General features: G+C 44.3%; 1 protein-coding gene across 1 annotated transcript; it reads left to right on the top strand.

Annotated features, from left to right (window-relative positions):
- Nucleotides 1-60: 60 nt before the first annotated feature.
- On the top strand, nt 61-16,068 carry LOC118095085 (butyrophilin subfamily 3 member A1-like). Its single transcript, XM_035136043.2, has 9 exons — nt 61-106; nt 1,042-1,141; nt 2,434-2,493; nt 4,311-4,367; nt 8,414-8,434; nt 8,766-8,786; nt 10,638-10,658; nt 11,428-11,454; nt 12,422-16,068. Exons 2-9 carry the CDS (start codon nt 1,072-1,074, stop codon nt 12,964-12,966), a joined length of 822 nt encoding a protein of 273 aa, XP_034991934.1. The 5' UTR covers nt 61-106; nt 1,042-1,071; the 3' UTR covers nt 12,967-16,068.
- The last annotated feature ends 11,922 nt before the right edge of the window (nt 16,069-27,990 follow it).

Here is a 27,990-nt window from a genome sequence, read left to right as displayed (position 1 = left end):
CTACTCTCACTTTCATTTGTGCCACAACAAAATACGTGTCGAATGCAATTCTCATTTCAGTAGCTGGGGACTGAACTTTGGGATTACTTCTAATGCTCAGGAAAAGGTACATTTTCCTTGTTTTCTCTCCCCAAATAATATGAAAATGGGTGATATATTGTTTAAAAGGGGGGGGGGGCGGTGAGCAGTTCATGAAATATTTTTGGATTATGACCTGTTTCTTTGTCTCCCTCCCATTATATGCAAGTTAGTTCACACACCCTTGTATATTAAATTGTGTCATTGATTGAACTTTCGCTCTCCTGGTAGTTTCTGGGACTCAAAAAATCATGGTCTCAATAAGAACACCCTGCATGAAAAATGCAAGATACATTTTTAGCACTTGTCAAGGTAATAGATTGCATTATAATTCTATTGGGGAAATTGTTAAATGTGGTTATGGTTACATACTCTGGCTGTATATGCATCACTGGCTTAAAATGCAGCTATGTCATTCTTTTTCTCATTTCAGTTTGAAGCTGGTCTGAGGGGAAAAAACATCAAAATGCAGCATTTCATAAGGAAGTTCAGGGTAGATCTATATTGTGGTTAATGTTTCATGTACACAGCTTTTCACACCAGCTGTGGGAGTGCACTAGGTGCAGAGTAAGCACCAGCCTTGTTGCACTATTTGTGTGAGTGACCTCTTGTTGTAAAATGGGTTGTGTTTATCTTATTTTTGCTTATAACATTTTCTTAAAAGATGGAGATGATTGAGATGACTACGACGACAATTTTATTTTTAAAAAAGCTTTCCCCACCTTTCTTATAGCAGTTCATCCTCAGTAAAAGGCCAGTTCCAGCCATTTTTGATCCCTCTGAAACAGCCAGGCAGAAAGGCAGATAGCAGTGGTAGTTACAGTTATACAAAATAGGTTAAATGTGCTCTTCCTTAATTTTGAATCAGGTGGGCTGTTTTTGCATTTGCGCGAATGTAACAGAAACCAATTTCATGTTATTGACACATATTTATTTTTGCTGGCATTGTTGCTATTATTTCAGATCAGAACAGCCTGAAGAGGAACAAGAGACATGGCTCTCATGGAATGTATAATTTTAGTTGCAATCGTAGTTGCACTAACTTTATTAGTCACAGTTACAGGTAGGTAGCCGTGTTGGTCTGACGTACCGGATTTCTCCGAAAATAAGCCATACCCCAAAATAAGCCATAGCAATAGGCAGTTTAACCTTGTAGGTTAAACTGTACCATACTTAATAATAATAAAAAAGACATCCCCTGAAAATAAGCCACTGTGTTTTTTTTTTGAGGAAAAATAAATACAAGTTGGTGTCTTATTTTCGGAGAAACACGGTAGTCGAAACAAATTTAAAAATTCCTTCCAGCAGCACCTTAGAGACCAACTAAGTTTGTCATAGGTATGAGCTTTCGTGTGCATGCACTGAAGCAGAAGTCCCCAGACACTTATATATAGTCAGATGGTGGGGGGGAGGTATTACCCAGAAGGGTGGAGGGAGTGGGTGATTGACAGACTGATAGCTGTTGGGATCAGTGGGGGTGTGATCCGTGGGGTGTTGGGTGGGGTTGTTCAGGGGGGAGGGGGTCGCGGGAGGTAGTTTGCAGAGGGCTAGGCCTGTTGTGGAGGCAGCCTGGTCCGTGGGGGTGGGGGGAGGTCGTGCGAGGCGGCGGAATTGGCGGGGGTACGATCGGGTGGTCAGGGAGACATCGAGATCGGCGAGGGCGGAATCCGTGTGGTGTGTGTGTGTGGAGTGGGCTTGTTCGGGGTGGGAGGACGTTGTGCAAGGCGGCGGAATCGGCGGGGGGGGGGAATCCGTGGGGTGTGTGTGTGTGGAGTGGGCTTGTTCGGGGTGGGAGGATGTCGTGCGAGGCGGCGGAATCGGCAGGGGCGCGATCCGTGGGGTGTGTGTGGAGTGGGCTTGGTTGGGGGGAGGGGGTTGCTGGTATGTGATCTCCTGGGCGGGCTTGGTCGGGGGGGGGGGTCGCTGGTACGTGATCTCCTGGGTGGGCGCGGGTCCCTGGGGAGCGGCCTGGTCTCGGATGTGCAATCTCCGAGGCGGGCTTGGTTCCCTGAGGAGCAGCTTGGTCTCCGTGCGGTTTGCTCTCTGTTGGAGTCATCGTCTCCGAAAAGTGAGGGATTGTGGGAGTATGTTTGTCCGTTATTCATTGAGTGACCACTGGTGGGTGCAATTTTTGGGACCACAAATCCAGGTTTATACCTGTCTTAGGTGTGTCAGCTGGTCAGTGTAAGTGCATGATGACCTCCTCACATTGGTTGTGGCCAAATTTGAACGACTTGAAGTACAAGGAATTGAACCTGGAGCTGACTGCGAAGCAGGATTTGAAAGGTTTCTATTGGTGATGAAAAATTCACTCATTTTCTATTTTTACTTTGCTTTTTGGATCTCTATCTGCAGGTTTAAGGGCATCACATAATGAAAGACCATTTCTGAATACCTTAAGTCTCTCTGCTTCAGGTAATGATGATTACTCTGTCCTGTGTGGGGAGAGTGGGGGGGGGGGCACACAGATTATGGTACTGTATATGTAAAATTACTGTCATACCTCCAGTTGCGTTCACTTCATGCTGTGGATTTTCGGGTTGCGAATGTTGTGTATACTTCCGGGTTTCACCGCGCATGCACGTGCAGACGCGTTCTGCGTGTTTCGCACATGCGCAGAAGCGCCGCTCTAGTTGCAAACTTTTAGGGGTGTGAAAGGCCTCCCAGAACGGATTGTGTCCGCAACTAGAGGTACCAATGTATATTAAATAATATTTGAAGTGATTAAATAAATAATATAAGTTACAAGTTGCATATTAAAACGTATATTAGGGAAAGTAAATACAAAAATATTTACAATAGGGAGATTAATGTACAAAAATAGATTATATTAGGCCTACTATTGTAAGGAAAAATATGTGTATTAGGAAAAATGCACAAGAATCTGCACAAATTCTTGTGCAGATTAGCTATCTATATATCTCCAGTTGTCCAAAACAAACTGATGAGAAAATGGGCTAAAGGGAAGATGAGAGAAATGAGAAATGAGAAACTAAGAGAAAGTGAGCCTGTCCTTAGCCACAGTCCACATATTTAAACATGCAATGTTCCATAATGTAGGATACACTGAAAATGAAAATATGGGGCAATGAAGCCTAGAAAGATGTAATTCATTTACTACCTTCTTTATTGTGTTTTTAATATTCTGTTGGGAGCCACCCAGGGTGGTTGGGGAAACCCAGCCAGATGGGTGGGGTATAAATTATTTTCTTTTATTTTGACTTTTTTGACATTTCTGTTTTGCCATTCTTCCTTTGTCGGTAATTCCTCTTGTTTCCACTGCTAATAAAATTCTTGCTGCGGTTGTTGCGTATAGGAAAAGCTTGGTATCTTGTCTGTTAATGTCTGTACCTACAATTCCCAGTAGAAAAGCTTCCGGTTTTTTAATATATGTATATTTCAACATTTTCTTAATTTCATTATATATCATATCCCAGAAGCATTTCACTTTCTTACATTCCCACCACATATGATAAAAGGTACCTTCTTTACCCTTACATATCCAGCATTTATTATCTACCTTATAGAGTTTGGCTAACTTCACCGGTTTAATGTACCATCTATACATCATGTTCATCACATTTTCTCTTAAGGCATTACATGCTGTAAATTTTATTCCTTCTTTCCATATTTTCCCCAGTCTTCTAACTTCATATTATACCCAAAATCTTTAGCCCAATGAATCATTACCGACTTTACCTCTTCATCTTTCAGATGCCATTCCAGCAATATTTCATACATTTTTGACAATGTTTTATATTTGTTATTCAATATTTTCATTTCAAATTTTGATTTGGTATTTCCAAATCCACTTTTCTTCATATCATCCTTAAACATCTCATTAATTTCGTAGTAGTGCAACCAATCATTAACAAATCCCCTTCGTATGATTTTAATTTCCATTTATTGCCATCATTTTTGAGTAACATTTCATATGTTACCCATTTTTATTTGGGTATGCTTCTTTCCATATCTCTGGCAATTCTCCTTTTCTTAATATATTGTTCATTACTTCTTTGAAAGGTACAAATAGGGTGTAACTCATTTCTTTATAATATTTTGCAGTAATTCCATCCGGTCCCAGTGCTTTCCCGCATTTTAGGTTTAATAACATGTCTTAATTTGCCATGCCAACCATTTTCCTGCTACCTTATCATCCTGTATTAGTAATGGAAAACATAGAGCCCATTTCACCCATAAACATGCATTGCCTTTCTGTGTTCCTTTTCCAGACAAATGTAAGAATTCACAAAGTAGAGACAGTGAAGAAAGCAGAATAAAAATACCAGGTAAGGTTCCTACTTGAGTTAATCTAATGATGTGCTTCTGGATGTTTATGTATTTACATTTATGCTTCAAAGCACTGAAAACCAGCACCACTGTACAGTGAATAAAGTTAAAGCAAAGCTGTGCATGCAAACACCCATTCAGATTTGAAAAGGAAGTACCATTAGAAGGAAGTGTATAGGGAAAGGAGGATTAGTCCTGAAAGAAAGGCAGAGGAATTGTTGTGGTTAGGAAAGGGGCTGGGGGCGAGCAGGCAATGACGCAAATGCACCTGATCCAATCTCCCCAGACCAACGTTGTGCATCACAGTACACCTTCTGAACCCAAGTCCCCTCAGGCATTTTAGTGGCTGTTGTGTAGTGGGTCTTCAGTGATTTCAGCTCAGTGCAAATAAGAAACAGGAGGCGAGGATCTGGTACAACATCTCTTTACTTCAAAGAACAAGTAAGAGCCAGAACACAGGGAATGGGGAAAACTGGGGCTTACTGGTATATAGTAACAGAGAACTAGCAGGGAAAAGATACATTTTGGCGGGAACCAATGGCAAGGGTTCCCTCCAGCGGAAACCAATCCAGCAGCGGATCCAAATCCTGCACTCTGAACCAGCAAATGATAGATGTTCCCTCTGGAACATATACATTCAAATAAACTCTGTAATACAATACAATGAACTCTATATTACAATACATACTTGGCTGTGCTATTACTTTAATACACAACAGTGGCGATGAGGGAATTTCCCCTTGCCAAGGAAAGGAACTTTTGTGGAGGGAATTGGATGTTGTACAGCACAGGACATATTATCCTCCCGGCTGAACTGCCTCTCTCGATTCTGCTCCATGCTGAAGACAAGCAAACCACAGGCCGGTTTGTTCTCTTCAGCTTTATGAATACCCAAGTCCAGGCTGACTGAGGGCTTGTACCTGTGCAGCTGCACACTCCTCATTTTGAGCCAGGCTGGGGCAAGGCTGAGGGGAAGAATAGGAGGCCTACCTGTCTTTTCTAGACCACTTTGGGAGAATTGTTGCTCTCTTTCCTCTTCTGCACGTAGGCTCCCAGGATGCTCCTATATAAAACACCTGCTTTAAAAAATGGAGTAATAATATCTATCTGTATTTGTATTCTTGTTTTTCCAGAGAAATGTAAGATTTCACAATATGGTGGGTCTGAAGGTGATTTTCCTTCTTGAGTTACTCTAATACTGTCATACAGTGGTTCCACTCCTTCCTCCTCGGCCGTGTTCATAAAGTGGTGGTGGGGGATGAGTGTTCGGACCCCTGGGCTCTCACTTGTGGGGTGTCTCGCCAGAGTGGTGCATGCTCTGGTTATCTCCCGCTTGGACTACTGCAATGCGCTCTATGTGGGGCTACCTTTGAAGGTGACCCGGAAACTACAATTAATCCAGAATGCAGCAGCTAGACTGGTGACTGGGAGCGGCCGCCGAGACCACATAACACCGGTCTTGAAAGATCTACATTGGCTCCCAGTACGTTTCCGAGCACAGTTCAAAGTGTTGGTGCTGACCTTTAAAGCCCTAAATGGCCTCGGTCCAGTATACCTGAAGGAGCGTCTCCACCCCCATCGTTTTGCCCGGACACTGAGGTCCAGCACCGAGGGCCTTCTGGCGGTTCCCTCGTTGCGAGAAGCCAAGTTGCAGGGAACTAGGCAGAGGGCCTTCTCGGTAGTGGCGCCCGCCCTGTGGAACGCCCTCCCATCAAATGTCAAACAGAAAAACAACTACCAGACTTTTAGAAGGCACCTGAAGGCAGCCCTGTTTAGGGAGGCTTTTAATGTTTAATCCATTATTGTATTTTATTTTTCTGTTGGAAGCCACCCAGAGTGGCTGGGGAAACCCAGCCAGATGGGCGGGGTATAAATAATAAATTATTATTATTATTATTATTATTATTATTATTATTATTATTATTATTACTATTATTATTATTATTATTATTATTTCAGTATTTAATGGGACTCCTCCTGCTCCTCTTCTTCTCCTCTTCTTTTTCAAAGTATGGCTACAGAGTGTGTGGGGCTCCTGCCTCCAGGCACACTGAATTCAATATAGCTAGACCTTCTCAGAGTACTGGGTTTTGAGGATGTACCTCTCCGCAGTGAAATTTTGCATGTTATATATGAGAGGCTAAGGTGCTGGTGGTGGTGGTGGTGGGGTTTGCATGAAAATATCTAAAATATTTATGAAATACCATCAAGACCTGACATGCCCAGGGACATTGGTTTCTTATAAAAATTATTTATTATTTCCATAATGAACAATGTAAGGAGAAAATACAGAAGAACTTCCTGTCCCCCAACACACTGTCTCAGTTTAGTAGTAAAAGAAGAAAAAACATTTAAAATCAATTCCCCATTCAGATAAAGGACTCAGCTATACAGCTGCTAACAGGGCCGTCTTAAGCAAATCCAGTGCCGTGGCGCAAAGGTCCCTCCGGCGCCCCCTCCCTTTCCCCAAGTTGCTCTCTCTCGCCCTGGCTTAGGGTCCCCAGCGCCACCAGCCCAGGCTTCCCGCTGCCCCTCACCTGCTGCGCGACGTCCCGCTGCCAGCCCAGGTCACGCCGCCGACCCCTCTCTGCCGCAGCCAGCTCCCGCCACCTCCCCAGCCCGGAGGCCGCGTGGCCCTGCAGCTGCCATCCGCACCGGAGGAAACAAGCATGAGCGGTGAATTCCGGGTCCTGCAGTGCGCTGCTTGTTCCCTGGCCGGCTGACCTATCCACCGCTGCCTCCGCCTGCGCTCTCTTGCTGTGCTCTCAGTGGCCCGAGGAGCAGAAGGCGGTTGCCACGCCGCCGCCTGTGCCCCGGGAGTGGTGGTGGTGGGGCAGCGGGCACCAGATGTAGAGGAGGCCCCTCGGGAGCCACTCCCACCACCACTGCTCCCACAGGCGACAGCGGCTCGGCAGGCAGTGGCTGAGGGGATTCCCACGGGTTGAAGGAGAGGAGGCAGCAGCGGAGCCATAGGGCTCAGACATCAGCTGTCTGGCGGGCGCAGCAGCGCCCCTGGTGGCCAGGCGCCCTGGCGCATTGCGCCACCCAGCCCAGGCCTAGAGATGGCCCTGGCTGCTAATCAAACATTTTAAGTGCAATATACAATGTGACAATAGATAGCAATGGTGAGCCTTATGGAAAATTCAATGTATTTTTAAAAACACTTTAAAAAAAACATTTTCAGAACAGTTTTTATACAGTGGTATCTTGGTTTATGAACACAATTGGTTCCGGAAGTCTGTTCATAAACTGAAGTGAACTTTCCCATTGAAAGTAATGGAAAGTGAATTAATCCGTTCCAGACGGTCCGCAAAGTACTTAAACTGAAGCGTTCATAAACTGAAGCGAACTTTCCCATTGAAAGTAATGGAAAGCGGATTAATCCGTTCCAAACGGGTCCGCGGAGTACTCAACCTGAAGCGTACTTAACCCGAAGAATGGGTGTAATTGGTTCCGGAAGTCTGTTCATAAACTGAAGCGTTCATAAACTGAAGCGAACTTTCCTATTGAAAGTAATGGAAAGTGAATTAATCCATTCCAGATGGGTCCGTGGCGTTCGTAAACTGAAAATTCATAAACCGAGGTGTTCATAAACCGAGGTTCCACTGTATGTGTTCCCCAAAGTGTCTTTCTATAAATACTGATGTGTCACAGGCACCCTGATTTTGAATGGCTCCCAGTACTCTCATTGTACTGTATTGCTTTTAGTGCAAAATCTTGCAAGGTCTTGCAAAATCTTTCAGGTTTGAAGAACATGCAAATCCAAATGACTTTCTCCATTTTTGCCATCCTATGTGCTGGGAGGTGTGGGGGGAATAGCTTGGGTCTGCTGGAACTTTGTGCATGCCCCAGGACTACGTGTCTAATTTAGTTTGGTTCTGTACAACAAATGCAGTGTCATTGCCAAGCAGCAATACTTGGATCTGACATAGTGATATTGTCATAACCTGCTGAGGAGAAATGGCAGCTAGTAGTGCTCGCTGTCTCTATAAATCGGAAAGGAAATGTAATTCTTTCTTTTTTCACCCCTCCACCTCTTTTGCAGGTGAATTAATAGCAGAGAATGGTAAGTCTTGCAAAATCTTTAAGTTTTTGAACATGCAGAATCCAAGTGATTTCCTCCATTTTGCCATTCCATATATGTTTACTGAGCAGCTTTCGTCTGCTAGAACTTTGAACATGCCCCAGAACTATATCATACCCTCCAACATTTCTCTCATGAAAATAGGGGCATCATGTGTATAGATTGGTTTTGAACTGTGCAATGAATGTTGTGTCATTGCCAAACACCATACTTGGTCTTGCAATGGCAGCTGGAAGTGCTTGCTGTCTCTATAAATCATAAATTGGAAAAGAAATGTAAGTCTTTCTTTTTTTTATACCCCCCTCTTTTGCAGATTTATTAAAGGCAAGGATTGGTAAGTCTTCCAAAATCTTTCAGTTTTTGAACATGTAGAATCCAAGTGTCAGTCAGTCAGTTTTATTGCACATAGCCAAAGGCTGCCATAATGTACACAGAATCATTCAACAATTAAAAGGAAATATGCTAGATTAATAAAAAGGTAGGTATGTGGGCGGGGTGGGAGGGTTACTGAGCAGCTTGGGTCTGCTAGAACTTTGAAATTGGCCCAGAACTAGTTTGGTTTTGATTTGTACAAGTCCGCTCACCCCTCGGTGCGGCGGCATTGCAGGATGGCAGAGGCTTCCCTGGGGCTCTGATGGTGGAGTTGGAACAGTGGTGCCCTTCCTGACAGGCGGTGGGGGCATAACCCCCCTCCCTGTTGGGATCCACAGAATGCTTTGTGAGATAGTAAGTCTGCAGGCCTGACTGTACTAGTAAAGTGAAACTGGCTGATGCAATACTTTCTATAGGAGTGCTGGGTCAGAATGACTCAGCAGTAATGTGCTGTCAGTTGATTGGCTGTCATCAGTTTAAAAGGGAAACCTTTCCAGCAGTGAGTGTGGTGGTGTTGTAGAAGGGTGTGGTCAGTGAGAGGTTTAGACAGTGTATGAAGTGCTCGTGTATGAACTACCTGTAGATATTTGTATATAGCCAGTAGCGTCTTAAGGTCATCGGGCACCCTGGTGCAGGGATCCCTTGGGTGCCCCCCCCCACTTTTTTTTTTAAAAAAAGGAAAGCTCTTATCTGGCGTGCCAGGCAGCGGGAGCCTCACGGTGGCCTCCGCACCTCACAGCGGGGCCACGCTATGCCGGAGGCCGCCCGCCTGTCCAATGCCGGATTGAGTGGGGGAGGGGCGCCGCTGCTCCGCACGGCCTTCCTCCCTTCTCCCAGCGGGCCGGGGTGCCTGGGCACTGGCCGCGCTGCACCAGGGCCTTCCCGGCCATCTCCCGCGACTCCAACGCTTGCTGGGTCCACGGCCATTTCCTTCCTGCCAACAGGGCACTGTGTTTCATTGGTAGAGGTGCTGCCATGTGGAATCGCCTCTAACAATGAAACACAGCGCCGGGGTGAGGGATGACCCTGTCGCTGCGGAGTGGAACAGGGTCCTAGTGCCCCTGCTCCGCTCGTTTACCTCTCTTCCCCAAGCGGCGCGGCTGGCGGGCGTCCAGGAGGAGGGAAAGGGAGGCCGCCGTGCAGCTCCCCCACTTGCTGAGGCACCCCTCAGCGCCCCGGTGCCCCACGCCACTAGGGCCAATGGGCGAGCCGCCCCTGTATATAGCTCACAATAAATATACTGCACTAAAGAACCTGGAACTCTTAACATTTCTGCTAAAGCGCCGTGAAGGAATTCGCGACACTCCCGCCTATCAGGATCTGGGTCCTAGCCTGCACCCTGCTTCGGCGAATGTCTCTAAAAATTGGAAAAGAGAAAACTGGTGCTTTTGACACCAAAGACTTAAGAAAAAAATCACCGATGCAAGCAATTCACCAACTTAAAATATTTTCCCCTTTACCCTCCTCCCCTTCATTTTGACTCAACCTGAACCAAAGGTTCTCTTGCTCCGATGGATGGAAGGGATATTATATTTATTTATTTATTATAAAATGCATATCCTATAGAGGTATCAAAGCATCTTACAGCAATAAAATATACAATATGCAAATTTTAAAACATAAATTAAACATTTAACAGAATAAGACTTCCATCAGTGGAGGAGGTCCTTTGGGTACAAGTCTTTGTTACCAATTCTAGATAACTTGATAAGCGAAGACATTACAGTATAAACTGATTTTTTTGGAATTTGATTTTCTTTTTAATTTTGATTGAGGTTCTTCATTTGTAAGCCATGCAAATTTTCTTTTGCAGAAATCTTGAAGATCGAAAAAGGCAAGTAGTCTAACATTTTGTATACGATATCTGTTGCGAAAATAAATATTCCTGAATCATAAAAATGCCACACATGCCACAACCACTTCATTTCCCCATTTTCTTTGCACTTAGTCCAGGAATTAACAAAAAAGGGTGTGTCCAAAGAGGAGACACACTTCAAGGTTTTGTATTCTCAAATTTTCATCAGTTTTGGACATAAGGGGATTTCAGCAGTTGCTAAATTTCATTTCGTATCTGTGCAGAGTTTTGAAAAAGCTGTGAGTGCTGCATTTCCCTCATCTTAGAAATATATTATATTATGCTTTATAGTTGTGCCTGACATGAGTAGGTACTAACTTTTAGAATATATTTTTATGAAATATTTATTATAATAATTGTTTTGATTGTGGTCTTTTGACCAAGGATGGTTTATTAAATCCACCCACCCTTTATTCACCCTTTTGTATACTGCCTTAGGATCCATGGAAGGGTAGAGGAGAAATATTTTAACTGAGCAAAAAAAAAAATTGTGCCTGTTTTGTAGGTTGTAGAATGAGTAAAAATCAGTGCTTTTTTTCTGGGGGGCGCAGGGGTACTACACATACCCCTAAACATTTTGTGAATCCATTTACTGTATTTATTTCCCCCGATTTGAACTATAAAATCTTGATTTTTTTGAGTCAAAATGAGAGTACCCCAAACATTTTTTAAGAAAAAAAAAGCACTGCTAAAAGTACCCATCACATGCTTGCCAATGAAACCTTTATGTTCATTCTTTTATTCACAGAATTCTCAGATGCCCGCTTCTACAGAGGTGAGAAGGAGGCAAAATTATGTGCAGAATGGATATTGGATATTGGGCTTCTTCAAATAATCCTATAATGGGTAGCTCAACCTGTGTGCTGCCAGAAGGTGCTAGACTGCATATCCCATCACCACTGGCTTTTGGTCATACTGTTTGGGGCTGATGGGAGTTGTAGTCCAGATCCATACCTACTGGATGGGTTTACAGCCATACCTCTGGTTATGTTTGCTGCGGATTGCATACATCATGGGTTATGAACGCGCCGAACCCGGAAGTGCTGGAACGGGTTACTTCCGGGTTCGGCGATTTGCACATGCGCAGACGCGCTGAGCATGTGCAGATTCGGTGCTTCAGGTTGCGTACTACTCTGGTTGCGTATGGGGCTCCGGAATGGCTCCCGTTCGCATCCAGAGGTACCACTGTTCTTATCTAATACTGTTTGGGTTAAGAAAAGCAGGAACATTTTTAAATGCACATTTTGAGGGGAAATACTTTATACAATGTGTTTATACAATAGGCATACAGGAAGGGTAGATCAATGTGGAAATGGATTGACAGGTAAGCACATGCAAAAGTGAGGATGAACACCTTTCATGTGACCAGAATACAATGTGCTTAGCACATTAAGCATGTTGCAGATGGATAAAGCATAAGGAGAGGAATATAGAAGAATCACATTGTTGTAGAGAGAGGGTAAATCATGCAATGCAGAAAGCTTGGATAGAAATATGTATCAGTCATCATATCAAAGAATCATAGAATTGTAGAGTTGCAAGTGACCCTGAGGATCAGCTAGTCCAACTCCCTGCAAGGCAGGAATATGCAGCTGTCTGGCAGACAGATGAGTGTGTGGTCCACAGACTGGTGACTTAAAGGAGAGATGCCCACAGACCGCCTTACTTAATTAATATGTTAACAATTTCTCATTTTCTTTTAAGTCTGTGCCTTTGAATCAAAGTCTTTCTTTTTGTTGCAGTTGATGTGATCTTGGACCCCAGGACAGCTCACCCAAAGCTACAAGTGTCTGAAGATGGCAAAAGAGTTTGGAACACAGGAACTGTTTCTAAGGTTTCTGACTGGGAGGAGCGGTTTGACTCCCACACATTCATTCTGGCAAAACATGGATTTTCAAAAGGCAAACATTACTGGGAGGTGGAGATTGGTAATAATAAAACCTGGGACTTGGGAGTTGCCTCTGCAACCGCTTCTAGAAAGGGGGAGATCACCCTGTCTCCTGAGAATGGCTACTGGGTCATAGGATGTGATAATGGGAAAGATTACTGGGCTTGGACAGAGCAATGGACCCGCCAGAAAGTGAACGGAAAGCTTACAAAATTAGGAATATTCCTAGATATATCAGCTGGAAGCTTATCTTTTTATGATGTCTGCAGTCATAGGAAATTGCACACTTATAAATCACTTGGTGATGGGGAGCTTTATCCCTTCTTCTCCACAGGATCTGCGACTGCAGAGCTAGATAGTTCCCCACTAAGGATTCTTCCATTGAATTTGGAAGAGTGATTGTGGCTATAGAATGGGAAAACATACCAGCTAGGCCTGGAATAGCTCAGAATTAGCTTTTATTTAACCAGGATAGTGGTATTAATCCAGGTGCCAAAAAATGAGAGAAACAGAGTAGACCCAATGGCATCAATAAATTCCATCATGTTCCCCCATCTAAGAAGCAGTAATGATTCAAAGCATATGGAGTGTGGACAAAATACCAATATCTACTTGGAAGGGAAACACTTTTTATGGCTAAACCCTGTAGAAACTAGTACAGTGGTACCTCGGTTTATGAACACAATTGGTTCCGGAAGTCTGTTCATAAACTGAAGCGTTCATAAACTGAAGTGAACTTTCCCATTGAAAGTAATGGAAAATGAATTAATTCGTTCCAGATGGGTCCGCGGTGTTCATAAACCAAAAATTCGTAAACTGAGGTGTTCATAAACCGAGGTTCCACTGTACACAAAATAAACTTAATATGATGGAGAATTGGGGCAGATATAGAGACATACTGTATTTTTCTGGAAATGTATGCAAACTGAAAAAGTTTGAAGAAATCCGAGAATGGGTAATAGATTGGTTTCAATATTATGAAATTAATGAGTAATTTAAAAAGTTTATAGAATGAAGTTCTGATTTTGAAAAGATTTTACTTGAAGGAAAAGAAAAAACAAATTTCAAAAATGTATAACTTGATATTAGAATGGGAGACAAAAGATGAAATGGTTAGATTAGATTAGAAATATAATAGATTAGATTATAATACTGTGGTTATGATTCGATAGGTAGAAGATAGAGTGCAGCAGCAGGAGAGAAACAACAATTCCATGGAAAATGGGTGTGTGCGCATAAACAAAAATAAAAGATGAAACTGTGTTTTGACTGTATATGTTAAAAACGTTGAAACTTAATAAAATGTAATTTAAAAAATATAAATGATTCAAAGCCTAGTTTTCCTTGTAAGCATGTATAAATAGGGAAAGTAAATTTCAGTGACTGCATAAATGTTGTAAATTCTATTGATTTGATTACTGTAATTTGAATAATAATAATAATTTTAGAATTGTTAAATTTAAAATGCCAAGTTTTGGGAAGGCACAGGCCCACCTGCTGTAAAGGAGGCAGGTAATCAAAGGCTGCCCTGAAAGAAGCCCTTCCTTGGACCTATGGGCAGACTTTGATCTTTCAAATTTTGGCAGCATCCTGTGTGAACCCATAATTTGGCACCCTGCTGCTTCTCACCTTCTGTTCTGCCCAATTCAGTATGTAAGACACATACTCATAGAGAAGCACACACTGGTATTCTGAAGTGCCCCCCTTCTTATTATGTATGAAAAAGAATCAGGATGCAACTTCCTGGTTCAGATGCAATAATCCTTTGCAAGAATAACAGGTGATATCCACTGGTAATCCCCCCCAAGAAACTAATCGATTTCTGTAATTCACTCTACTTTTTTCAGACAGTCATTGGAAGGTATCTCAATGTACCATAGCGATAATTGGCAGTTATCATACATACCTACAGTACAGATCAGAATGCAATGTGTAGATAGAGCTTCTGCTACTTTAGATGACATTGTAGTTTTGACAAGCCTTCAGAATACAGGAGTCCATTACAGATACTGTAATCTATATTAGATTCCCAAGCCCTTTGGCAGAACCTCTGATACAAAACAAGTCTTCTCAAGGAATAATGCTTGGCATGACAAGCCAATATACTTCCCATGGAAGGCAAAGTAGTGGGAATAGTGCTGGGCATTCTAGCAAGAAAAATTGCTAGACGACGTCATTACCGAGGAGGCAGGCTTAGTCGTTGTTTGAAGACTATCCCGGCCTCCGGTTCTGGTCTTGACCGGATGGATACTGGAATCAGCAAGGGGTACCCAAACGACCTGATTGTGTTGCTGTGCAATGCCAGGTCAATGATCCATAAGACCAATGCCACCCATGACTTGATCATGGATGGAGGACTTGACCTGGCATGTGTAACAGAGACTTGGTTGGATGAAGAAATGGGCCTGTCCTTGCTGTTGCTTGTCCACCAGGTTTCTCTTACGCACAGCAACCCAGGCCTTGTGGGCGGGGGGTTGCAGTGATTTTTAGGAAGTCATTAGTTTACACCAGGCGTCCTACTGCGAAGACCCAGTTCTCTGAGTGCATGTTCTGGAAGTTGGGCAATAGGGGCAGTACAGGATTCTTTTTGGTGTACCAACCTCCTCGCTGCACCAATGATTCCCTGCCCAAGCTGCTTCAGGTTGTGGTGGATGTTCTCCTGGAGATACCTAGTTTGGTTGTCCTAGGCGATTTTAACATCCATGCCAACTCGACCTTACAAGGGGCCGCTCGGGACTTTGTGGAAAGCATGGCCTCCATGGGGCTGTCCCTGAATAAGTCTGGCCCAACTCATAGCTGCGGACATGCCTTGGACCTGGTGTTTACCTCTATGGATGTTGGTGATCTGACACTAAGTAAAAGCGAAACTAACGAAGTGCCATGGTCAGATCACTACCTGGTGCAACTGGACTTCTCCGCGACCCTTCCCCTCTGCAGGGAGGTGGGACCGATTCGGATGGTTCCGCCCCCGCCACCTAATGGATCCAAATGGTTTCGAGAGAGTGGTAGGGGATGCTTTATCCCATGTTGATGGCCTTTCAGCCGATTCCCTGGTGGTTCGCTGGAATGTGGAGTTAACTAGGGCTATTGACTGTTTGGCTCCGAATCGCCCTCTCCGATTGCATGGAGCCCGGACAGCCCCGTGATTCTCCATGGATCTGAGGGCAATGAAACAATCGCTGAGACGGCTAGAGCGCCGGTGGCCGATAACTCATTCTGAAGCTGACCGGCAGCAGCAGGAGACTCTTTCAGGTGGTTCGCAATTTAGCAGAACTACCTGCTCCATCGGGGCCCAGTACAGGCCACATGATCTCCTGCAATGATTTTGCAAAGTTTTTTTGCAGATAAAGTCGCTCAGATTTGGGAAGAGGTAGACTCCACCGTGGGAGCAGGGCCGGGGCCGGGGAGTGCTAGAGTCCTGTTTAGTCAAGTTGTGTGGGATCAATTCCAATCTGTTACCTCCGAGGATGTGGACAGTCTGCTTGGACGAGTGAAACCAACCACCTGTCTCCTTGACCCTTGCCCATCATGGCTTATAAAAGCCAGGGAAGGGCTGGGCGATGGACTTCGCGGGTTGGTGAATGCTTCTCTCTGTGAGGGAGCTTTCCCAGACCCGCTGAAAGAGGTGGTTATTAAACTGCTTCTTAAAAAACCGTCTTTAGATGTGGCCAATATGGCCAACTATCGCCCAGTCTCAAATCTTCCATTCCTGGGCAAGGTGATTGAGCAAGTGGTTGCTTAACAACTCCAGGCATGCCTGGAATAAGCGGACCATTTGGATCCCTTCCAGTCGGGATTCAGGCCTCATCATGGGATTGAAACTGCCTTGGTCGCACTGGTTGATGATCTCCGGCGGACTAGGGACAAAGGTGAGAGCTCTTTCCTAGTTCTGCTGGATCTCTCAGCGGCTTTTGACACCATCGACCATAACATCCTTCTGGACCGTCTAGAGGGCTTGGGAGCTAGGGGCACTGTCATACAGTGGTTCCGCTCCTTCCTCCTGGGCCGTGTTCAGAAAGTGGTGTTGGGGGATGAGTGTTCAGACCCATGGGCTCTCAATTGTGGGGTGCCTCAGGGTTCTGTCCTCTCCCCCATGCTTTTTAACATCTACATGCAGCCACTGGGAGAGATCATCAGGGGGTTTGGGCTGGGTGTTCATCAGTATGCAGATGATACCTGTCATGGTCCGGTCGGTGGGCGGTTTAAGCCCTGGCTGTGGTCGTCAGGACCAGAGGCAAGATGGTGGTGTAGAAGCAGGAACAGGTGCAAGGCTGAGGGTCCAGCAGCAATCAGTCGCAGGGTCAAGGAGCAAGGCGGAGGCGAAGGTCTGGGAGTCAAGGAGCAAGGTGTTGGCAAGGCAAAAGTCCAAGGGTCGAGGAGCAAGGCGAAGGTCCAAGGGTTGAGGAGCAGGATGAAGGTCCAAGGATCAAGGCGAAGGATCAAGGAACAGGAGGCCAGATGCAACAAGGCAGGGATCGCGTTGCTGTGGCAAAGAGCTGAAGGGAAATGCTGAGCTTTTATCCCTCCCAGCTCTTGCCACCAGGTGCAGTGAGTTATCAAGTGGCTTCACCTGAGTGGCCACTCCTTGCTTCTCTAGCACAAGCTGAGGCAGGCCCCAGTCCTGCAAGCACTACAGGCTCCTGAGCCTGACTCCTGCCCATACTCCTGACAACACCCAGCTCTACCTCTCTTTTAAATCAGAACCAGTGAAGGCGGTGAAGGTCCTGTGTGAGTGTCTGGAGGCGGTTGGAGAATGGATGGTGGCTAACAGATTGAGATTGAATCCTGACAAGACGGAAGTACTGTTTGTGGGAGACAGGAGACGGCCAGGTGTGGAGGACTCCCTGGTCCTGAATAGGGTAACTGTGCCCCTGAAGGACTAGGTGCGCAGCCTGGGAGTCATTTTGGACTCATAGCTGTCCATGGAGGCACAGGTCAATTCTGTGTCCAGGGCAGCTGTTTATCAGCTCCATCTGGTACGCAGGCTGAGACTCTACCTGCCCGCAGACTGTCTTGCCAGAGTGGTGCATGCTCTAGTTATCTCTCGCTTGGACTATCCCATGCAATGCACTCTATGTGGGGCTACCTTTGAAGGTGACCCAGAAACTACAACTAATCCAGAATGTGGCAGCTAGACTGGTGACTGTGAGTGGCCACCGAGACCATATAACACCGGTCCTGAAAGAGCCAGTATGGTGTAGTGGTTAAGAGCGGTAGACTCGAAATCTGGGGACCCGGGTTCGTGTCTCCGCTCCTCCATATGCAGCTGCTGGGTGACTTTGGGCTAGTCACACTTCTCTGAAGTCTCGCAGCCCCACCCACCTCACAGGGTGTCTGTTGTGGGGGAGGAAGGGAAAGGAGATTGTTAGCCGCTTTGAGACTCCTTCGGGTAGTGATAAAGCGGGATATCAAATCCAAACTCCTCTTCTTCTTCATTGGCTCCCAGTAGGTTTCTGAGCACAATTCAAAGTGTTGGTGCTGACCTTTAAAGCCCTAAACGGCCTCGGTGTGGGTGGGCGATGAGCAGTTCATGAAATATTTTTGGATTATGACCTGTTTCTTTGTCTCCCTCCCATTACATGCAAGTTAGTTCCCACACCCTTGGATATTACAGTGGTACCTCTGGTTATAAACGCTTCTGGTTAGGAACGCTTTGGGTAACAAGCTCTGCTAACCCGGAAGTAGCTGCTCCTGGTTGTGAACTTTGCCCCAGGATGTGAACCCCAGAGGCGTGCGCACACCGGGAGGCCCCATTAGAGAAAGCGCGCCTCAGGATGAAAATGGTATCAGCTTAAGAACGGACCTCCGGAACTAATTTAGTTCATAACCAGAGGTACCACTGTAAATTGTGTCACTGGTTGAACTTTTGCCCTCCTGGTAGTTCCTGGGACTCAAAAAACCATGGTATAAATAAGAACACCCTGCATGAAAAATGCAAGGTACATTTTTATCACTTGCCAAGGTAATAGATTGTACTATAATTCTACTGGGAAAATGGTTAAATGTGGTTATGACATACTCTGGTTGTATACGCATCACTGACTTAAAATGCAGCTATGTCATTCTTTTTCTCATTTCTGTTTGAAGCTGGTCTGAGGGAAAAAACAACAAAATGCAGCATTTCATAAGAAAGCTCAGGGTAGATCTCCTCTTCTTTTGAGTCCTTAGTTTTGGAGGTGGCTTGACAAACATAGGGCTGCCAACCCTCCCTGATTTGAGTTTCCCATATTTGGGAACCTTATGAAGGGATTTTAACAGAATTATGTCATGTGATGGACAGGTGGGTTGCCTGGTCCATCTATCAAAGTTGGCTAATAGGGTTGGACCCCAAAGGTTCCCCACCATAGTCTACTGAGGATCCCTATATAATTGTTTTTCTATCTGTCTACATATTTCTCTGCTCATTTACATAGAATTTGGTCTTTGTAAACATAGCACACACCAGGTGGCTAACATATTATAGAAATATGGCACAATACAAAGCGACACAATAGCTAAACAATTTATTTGGCAGAAATACAGATAATATTTTAAAACATCGGCATGTTAAAATAAGCAGCAAATAATATAAATCCCAGCAGACAAAAGGCTATCCATTGACGATGTCCATTAATACCATGCAGACACCTTTGCTCTATTGTTTTCAGTACCTGCTATAAAAACTTCTGGGAAGCCTACCAGATATCATGAACCCAAGCCATTTATTGGAACCTTAAAGGTCAAAACCAGCACTTGAACTGGACTTAGTAAAATACTGGAAACATTATTGTAAGTGAATAAATGGGTGAGGTTAGGAGGACAGACAAAGAACAGTCTGGAGGCATTTTCTACTTCTAATGGAATTTCCTAGTTTCTAGGTCCAGCCAAGGAGCAATTATACTTCTCCATGAAATAGGTGATGATTGGCAGAGATACCAGGAGAAGAAGCACCAATGAGGAACAGAGAATCCAAATATAGGGAGGTATTGTCTGACCTGGATCGACTAGAAAAAAAAGCAGAAAGGTTTGGGTGTCTATTCAGATATGAGCAGAGACAGGGAGATAAATCAGCAAATAAACATTAACAAGTTCCCTATGGTTTGATGCTTTTGGGAAGAATGTACAAGCGTATCATAACACTTTCCCTACTCTGATTATATACTCCTATTGATTCTCTCAAATACTATCAATCAATCAATCAATCAATCAATCAATTTTTATTGTATATAGCCAAAGGCCTTTACAATGGACAACAGAGAATAAAAGGAAATTTTCATCTAAAACTATACACGTAACCTGTAGCTCCGGGGAAAACCACAGGGCTGTCCAGGGTCCATGCAATCAAAGAGGGCACTTCGGAGACAGATAGTTGATAGCCCTGGTTAACTCCGCATTCCAGCAGGCCACCAGGGAATCAGCTGAAAGGCCATCAACATGGGAGAAAACATCCCCAATCACTCTCTGGAAACCATTTGAATCCATTAAGTGGGGGGGAACAATCCAAATCAGTCCCACCTCTCTGCAGTTGCACCAAGAAGTGATCTGACCATGGCACTTCTTTTGTTTCACTTTTACACATCCATAGAGGTAAACACCAGGTCTGAGTTGAGCCAAACCTATTCAGGGACAGCCCCATGGAGGCCATGCTTTCCACGAAGTCCCGAGTGGCCCCTTGTAAGGTTGTGTTGGCATGGATGTTAAAATTAACTTGGACAACCAAACTACAGTAGGTGTCTCCAGGAGCACATCCACCATGACCTGAAGCAGCTCGGCCAGAGAATCCTTGGTGCAGCAGGGAGGTCGGTACACCAAAAGGAATCCTCTACTGCCCCTATTGCCCAACATGCACTCAGAAAACTGGGTCTTCCCAACAGGACACCTGGTGCAAGCTAACGACTTCCTAAAAACCACTACAGTACCCCCTCCCCGCCCATATGACCTGGGTTGCTGTGTGTAAGAGAAAACTGGTGGACAAGCAGCAGCAAGCACAGGCCCATCTGCTTCATCCAACCAAGTCTCTGTCACACATGCCAGGTCTAGTCCCCCATCCAGGATCAAGTCATGGATGGCAGTGGTCTCATTAATCATTGACCTGGCATTGCACAGCAGCACCTTCAGGTCATATTGCTGATTCCAATATCCTTCTGGTCAGGACCAGACCTGGAGGCAGGGATAGTCCTCAAACAACAACTAAGCCTGCCTCCTCGGTAATGACATGGTCTGGCCTCAGAGTAACTCAACCTCCTGCCTGTGATCACTGAGATCGGGTGTCCCAATACATTCCCCCCCCCCCCAGCGGAACCTGCCCCAGCTGCTATTCTCTTGGCTGGGGCCCACTCCCAGGCAGCCCTGACCCTCTTCCCTTAAAACCAAAATATAAACTAAATAAAATAGAAACTAAACAAGAAACAGAAACACCGCCCCCCTAAAATTAAACGAATTCCCACCCCCATTTATCCCACCTTCAACATAAAAACCCAGCTAAACAGCTGGTGAAATCCAGATATGGGTTTATGTAAGATTTACAATGGGCAGCTCTGATATGTATGTGACCTGTGGACTTGTGGGATATTGTTGGTATATCTGTACATATATTACTAGAACCACTTTATATGAGGTTGAGAATGGACTCATTTTCTACTCGGCTTGTTAAAGTATTATCATTGTCGTTTTGTATTTGAATTTCAAACTTCATGAGTCTACATATTTGAAAATGAAACAGGGCCAACCACATATAAGGTAGTGGCTTCAGCACACTCTGGGACTTCCCAGGTATGCAGAAGTGGATATATCTATATATAAAACAATGTTACCACTGCGTGCGCAGATGTCCCAGCCTTTCACCGTAACCGCTGAACCGAATTGCATCAAATTAGGACAAAGTGTACCTTGCCCATCAGGGAGGGATCTGGCATAATCCCCCCCCCAAAGCACACCTTTCATACCTAAAATAATGATTAAACACAAAAAGTGGTGCACAAATTAGACATCACCAGCAGAAGCTCTGAAGACTCCAGCAGCATCCAGTAGAAAAGCAGATTGCACGCTGTCATCAGCAAAAGTTCTGAAGGGCTGTGCCAAATAATGACACCATCAACCGAGCAACTGAAACCACCAAGGCGGCCATTACCAGACAATACACAGCCAAGGAATGGAGATACAGGGCAGAGGCCTCACCTCGCATTTAAATACTAGCCCAAGCCAAGGCCAACAGACTAGGCCTTGGCTCTACTTTAAAGCCTACAAACTAGGCCTCAGCTCTACTTTACAACCTACAGACTAGGCCTCACCTATACTTTACAGCCTACAGACTAGGCCTCGACTCTACTTCACAGACTAGGCCTTGGCTCTACTTTACAGCCTACAGACTAGGCCTAGGCTCCACTTTACAGACTAGGCCTCAACTATACAGCCTACAGACTAGGCCTGTACTCTACTTTAAATACTATCCCGAGTGGAGCCCTGGGGGGGGGGTGGGTGAGGAGGGGCCCAAAAAGGTCATGGCCTGATGTAGGGTGGGGGGAGCCACAGGGTAGGGGTAGGGGGACAGGATACATCATGGGTCGCTGCAGGATGGGAGTAATCACAGGGATGAGACACAACAAAGGGGGGAGGGAGGAAAAAACACATAGTCCAGGGGGGAACGGACACATCCTCCCCCTTTCCTAGGAAACAAGGACCCTGAGCCAGGCACAGCAAACAATCATAAGAAAATAAATTAAAACAACAAATCCAAGGACAAAGTTCATACATCCGGAAAAGCATATTACATCAAAACACTAACCAAAAACAAGTTATGCAACCATTACCATTCAAAACACAAATGACATCAATACTCCCCCCCCAAAAAACCCACAGCAACGCGTGGCCGGGTCTGCTACTTTTATATAAAACATGAACTGAGACGATTCATTGGCATCCAGGACCATGAGGCTGTCAGTGGGGAAGAAGAAACCAGCCTCTTGAGCCCCTTTGAAGTATCATATAGGGAGAATTATGGTGGGACGAATAGCAGAAACTGTTTTCACATAAACAGCAGTAAAGCAGTTATGCTGGGGGGAGAGAGGAGGGGTCCCTGAACCTAAGCATTCTGAAGGATGAGCAATACAAAGGTGTCATTTTCCTTCTCACAAGCCCTAAACAGCACCATAAGCCTAATGTTAGGGGCAAAGTTTACCTTAGATATTTTGCTGTGGCTTCTCACTTGCTACAATCACTCCTTCTAATAAGGAGCTAGGAAAGCCATGGCTCAGTTTGATAGGAGAGTGCATAATTAGCATAATTACCTGCATGTATCCTGAAATCTTCATTGGAGTCTATTCTCCAAGTCCCCCTTTCTAAAAAAGAAACAGAAATGAGGAAGAGCAGCAGCAATAAAAGTAGTTGAAGCCTGAAGGAAATAAACTCAAGGCATTTTGGGTAGCATTAATGTATCACAACAGGAAATTTCCATTCTTGATTCACCAAGAATATTACAATTTTCTATAAAATCTATTTCATTTGTAGTTTTCTTACCTGAAATATAAAGGTTCCTGGCATCACTTGGAGAGGAATTATTCACCTGGTTGTTTTTATCCTTGTTCTGGTACATGCACGAAAGCTGTCTTGTACTTGCTCTTGATATTTTATAAGAGAATTTATATAAAAATATTGCATCCCTTTGCTTCTGACTTTTGATTTCTACCCCGTCTTCACAGAGAATAATTTTGGTAAAAGGAGAGACTGGTGGTATTTGACACTTAACCAAAACTTCATCTGCTTCATCACTGGGTGAGGTTTCCAGAAATATGTTTGGTTTGGTAAGAGTACCTGTAGGAATGAGAAAACAACCCAATAAATTGCATACAAATATGAAAGTTCCAATTCGTACCAAATGGAGCTTAGCTTCTAATGCAAATAGAAGCTGCTGATAAATGATTTTGGGACCATGATGGAGCAGAAGGGTAAACTCCTTCTCCTTGCGTCCCACAATGGGAGCAGCACTTACCTGGGGTGTGACAAGTCTGTTGCATTGTGAGATGAATAGCTTTAAATTTTTTTTAAAATCTTCATGCAACTTGAGAATGATTGTGTACCTTGAATTAGGACACAACTGATATTATAGCACTCCTATAATAGTATATTGGCAGTCACCTCTATAGCTATGGTGCAAGAGTTCTCATTAATCAATACTAAGTAGTCACATCTTTCTAATAACCTCCTGCACTGCCACCAGCAGTACTTACTGCATGTGTTTGATGAACTACACTGTGCTCCACAAAAAACCTGGATAGATAATCCATTCAGATCCCACTCTGTTAGATGTTCACATAGTCAGTGGTGTAGCATGGATTGCCAGTCCCCAGGGCCATGTAGAGGGGTGGAAATGGATGGAGTACGCCTGTGCATTCAGCTGCCTAATGGCATCCACATCACCCAAGAGATCGCAGCCACAGAGATAAGAAGAGTCATTCCATTGTCTGGAGAGATCACTTTCAGTTTGCATGTAGAAGCCGTTTGCAATGGAGCCCAGTGATAGAAGCACACAGCTGTATTGAAGCACCACCGGGTGTTGAAATTTTGTGCCCTTAACAATTTCCTGCCTGGGGCAACCACCCCTGTGCCCTACCATACTACACCACTGCACATAATACTGCTCATAAACAAGCCCCTCTAGACCAAACTAAAAGTGTGCCAGTCTATTAAACATGTGTACATCTAGTTTGGTTCTTAGATGCCCTCAAATATCTACATAGAGGGAAGGCTCTTTAAATATACTTCTACTGGATGAGCTATTTGCACACCAAAAAACAGTCATTACAAAACTAAAGCTGTTTTTCCTGTCTGTCTAGGGTCCAAGTCATGTTACCCTTTTAAGGAGGTAGCACCATTTCCAAAACTTCCCACATCTATATTAGTAGGAGAATAGTGGCAAAGAGGTGGTGTATAAATAGCAGTGAGGTGGAAAAAGCACTTCTTTTTTTGCAAAAAGGTAAACAGCTCCCATAATGAGAGCGACACTTACCTGGGGTGGGACAAGTCTGTTGCCTTGTGAGATGAATACCTTTAAAAGTGAACATACCATAATAAGCTTTTAGTAGCAAGGAAATACTGATTTTGACCTCTTTAAAAGGCAGCAGGTTAAGTACTCGGGTTAAGTACGCTTCAGGTTGAGTACTTTCAGGTTAAGTACTCCGCGGACCTGGAAGTAAACAGATTAATCCACTTTCCATTACTTTCAATGGGAAAGTTCGCTTCAGGTTAAGTACGCTTCAGGTTAAATACGGACTTCCGGAACCATTTATTTACTTAACCCGAGGTACCACTGTACATTGATTATTGCCTTCATTTTATGGATCAATGGTCTCGTTAAGACAGTAAAATTCATGTTAAATTGCTGTTTTGGGGGTGCTTTTCATCATCTGGAACGGATTAATCCACATTCCATTACTTTCAATGGGAAAGTTCACTTCAGGTTAAGTACGCTTCGGGTTAAGTACGGACTTCAGGAACCAATTAAGTACTTAACCTGAGGTACCACTGTAGTTGTTTACAATAGCTTTTCAAATAAATTATAAACTTTCCCCATTGTTTCTTAAAGACCTACTCACTACTGTAGCATTTGCACACACAAAAATGAGATTGAACAAGAATCTCCACTCACAATTTTCCAGCAATTGCTTTTTGTAGCCAAGTCCTTGGATGACTGACAAAGATGGGAAATGGTTGTTGTTGTTGTTGTTGTGTGTTTAGTTTGTTATTATGTTATGTATTTTTGTGTTTTTATACTGTAAACTGCCCTCTGATCCTTGGATGACAGACAGTTTATAAAACAAACAAAAGCAAACAAACAAATATGAAGGAGCTACAGAATGTTTCAGCATGCTGGAAAATTTTTGTAGTTTATACAGATTTGGCAAAGGAATTCAGCAACTCTGGAAGAGTGGCTCCTTTTTCATTATAATCCCGACTATCATATAATTCCATTTTATAAAATGCTCCAAGCACCAATTGACTAGATAAATAAACATGATTATTTATATTATATTATAAATCACTCCACTTTAAATGGACCCCCTGCTAACCCTTAATATACTCACAACAAAGGCAGAGCCCCAGCAGAAGTATCATTACAAATATAACAGTAGTTCTTCTTTGTGCAAACCGGACAGAGGTTTCTGCTACTCACACAGCATTTCCTATGCTTCAGAACGAGATGCTTTGTGCGTAGCACACCATTCCCAGTTCCTAATTTGCATGAAAGTTTGAAACAGAAGCAGTACACTTAATATGGACCTGCAGTTTATATGCCTCTGTACCACACAATAACATTTGGCCAACCACATATTAAATAGCAACATCTACACTGGTTTGGTCATGTCCACAGAATGGAAATGGCAGTTTCTCTAAGGATGTGCTCTAGGGGGAGCTGGCTTCAGGCACCAGGTCCATTGACAGACCAACTCTGCATTACAAAGATGTCTGCAAACATGACACGAAGGCTGGCAACATTGACCCCACTGTGTGGAAATCCCTGACTTTCCTGGGAGTAAGCCCCACTTAATTTAGTAGGGCTTACATGTGGACAGACACACATTTGCTTGCACTGTTTACTGACAAGCTCCCCCTCCTCCTCATTCCCACCCCACAATTATAGGAATGACTTGGGAGGGGGGTTGTATAATGTGTAACTCACCCATTTGGGTATAGCGGCACTCTGAAGTATAGGAACAAAACAGAAAGGTTGAGGATAGTCAACAATTTAGTCACAATTATCTAACTTCCCATTTCATCATAAGGTGGCCAGTTAAATTTTCCACCTTCCATTTCCCCTATTGTGGCACAGAAGCCGCCCACCCCCTAAGCCCCCATCCCACTAATCTCTGCCTTTTTATCACAGGGAGTGGGGCAGCAAGCAAGCAAAGAGATAACCTTTTTTAAATGGAAGGGAGCTGTTTAGGGGGAACCTGCAACATAAACACCAGAAAATGCAAACAAAACAATCCTCGCTTTTTTTTTGCTGGCAGAGGAGTAGGAGGGAAGAAGCAGCAGCACATTAGGAAGTGGGGGATTGGGGAAATAAATGTGTGAGAAAGAAAAGGGCGAGGGGAGAATTGGGGAAAGTTCAAGAGTAAGGAGGAGAAAATGGGGAACATAAAGAGGGAAAGCAGAAGGTGCATGGAAGAGGCCAGCCATGGAGCACCCTGGCCTAGTGATTCTTGCCTAGCAATTGGGGAAGAATTAAGTTCAGTTTGCATTTAAAAGTGAACCTACCAAATTCATGCTTTCTGAAACAGTATAACAAGCACAGCACGGGCATCCTTTGAAATTCACACTGCTCCAAATTTTGCCATGCAGTTCTCTAGCCAAATAATTTGTACACAAACGGTAACAGTGTGAATAAAAATACATATAGAGTATATTAGTGATGATAACATTAGAATGTTGTTTGATGCTGTCCTGGCTTCTACTTCATGGCTTTCCTTGTCCTGGGCTTGTTGGCTGCATCTGCTCAAGCCAGGCAGTCTCTGAGGGCACAAGAAAGCATTCATGCCTTAGGCATGGTCAGGCAGGGATAGTGTTTTTCTGGCAGGTGAGGAAGTGTGAAGAGAGCCTTGAACAGTGCCTTCTATATTTGTGTAGTGTTGCAGTGAGAAAATGGCAAGTTAAATTTCTTTTTTCAGCTCTCCATCATAGGTGCCAAGTTCCGGATTGAAAAATCTGGGATCAGCAGCGCCGCGGCACCGGAAGTCGCTTCTACGCACTTCCGGACATGCGTAGAAGCGACTTCCAATGCCACTGTGCCCATTTCCAAAATGTCCTCAGCGCCAGAAGTCGCTTCTATGCACTTCTGGACATGCGTAGAAGCGACTTCTGGCGCTGCGGACATTTTGGAAATGGGCACAGCGGCATCGAAAGTCACTTCTACGCATGTCCGGAAGTGCGTAGAAGTGACTTCTGGTGCCGGCGCGGCACCAGAAGAACATGGCCGCCGGCAGGAGCTCCGCAATCCGGGGGAATATGGGGTATTTTGCCATTTGGGACACCTGCGGGAAACGGTAAGAAAATACGGGGGTTTCCCGGGGAAAACGGGGTACTTGGTAGCTATGCTCTCCATATAATATTACTCCTAATCAATTAAAAAAAACCAAGTTATCAACAACGACCTAATGTACTGGATAAACTACTAAGTACAATTCGACATGAGGACAACATATATGGAGAGTTGGGGTGGGGCAAGTTCCAAGCCTTAGAAAAAGGGACCCCTTAGCATAGCTGCCAAGTTCTCCCTTTTTTAAAGGGAAATTCCCTTATCCTGAATAGGCTTCCTCGCGAGAAAAGGGAAAACTTGGCAGCTATGCCCCTTAGGTAACTAACCTGTGTTCTTCTAACTGTTCCTGAACAACTCTCATCATCCTCATCCATACTGGCTGGAACTGATGAAAGTTGTACTGCTGCAACATG

Source organism: Zootoca vivipara, chromosome 13 (genome assembly GCF_963506605.1).
Source record: "Zootoca vivipara chromosome 13, rZooViv1.1, whole genome shotgun sequence".
Classification (NCBI taxonomy): domain Eukaryota; kingdom Metazoa; phylum Chordata; class Lepidosauria; order Squamata; family Lacertidae; genus Zootoca; species Zootoca vivipara.
The sequence above is the reverse complement of the archived record's forward strand: the minus strand, read 5'-3'. Positions and strand labels throughout refer to the sequence as shown.

Coding starts and splice junctions, on each gene's coding strand:
- LOC118095085 (XM_035136043.2), top strand. CDS start 1,072: ATGGCTCTCATGGAATGTATAATTTTAGTTGCAATCGTAGTTGCACTA. Junction 2,494..4,310: donor CTTAAGTCTCTCTGCTTCAG/GTAATGATGATT, acceptor TTCCTTTTCCAG/ACAAATGTAAGAATTCACAA. Junction 11,455..12,421: donor AGATGCCCGCTTCTACAGAG/GTGAGAAGGAGG, acceptor TTTTTGTTGCAG/TTGATGTGATCTTGGACCCC.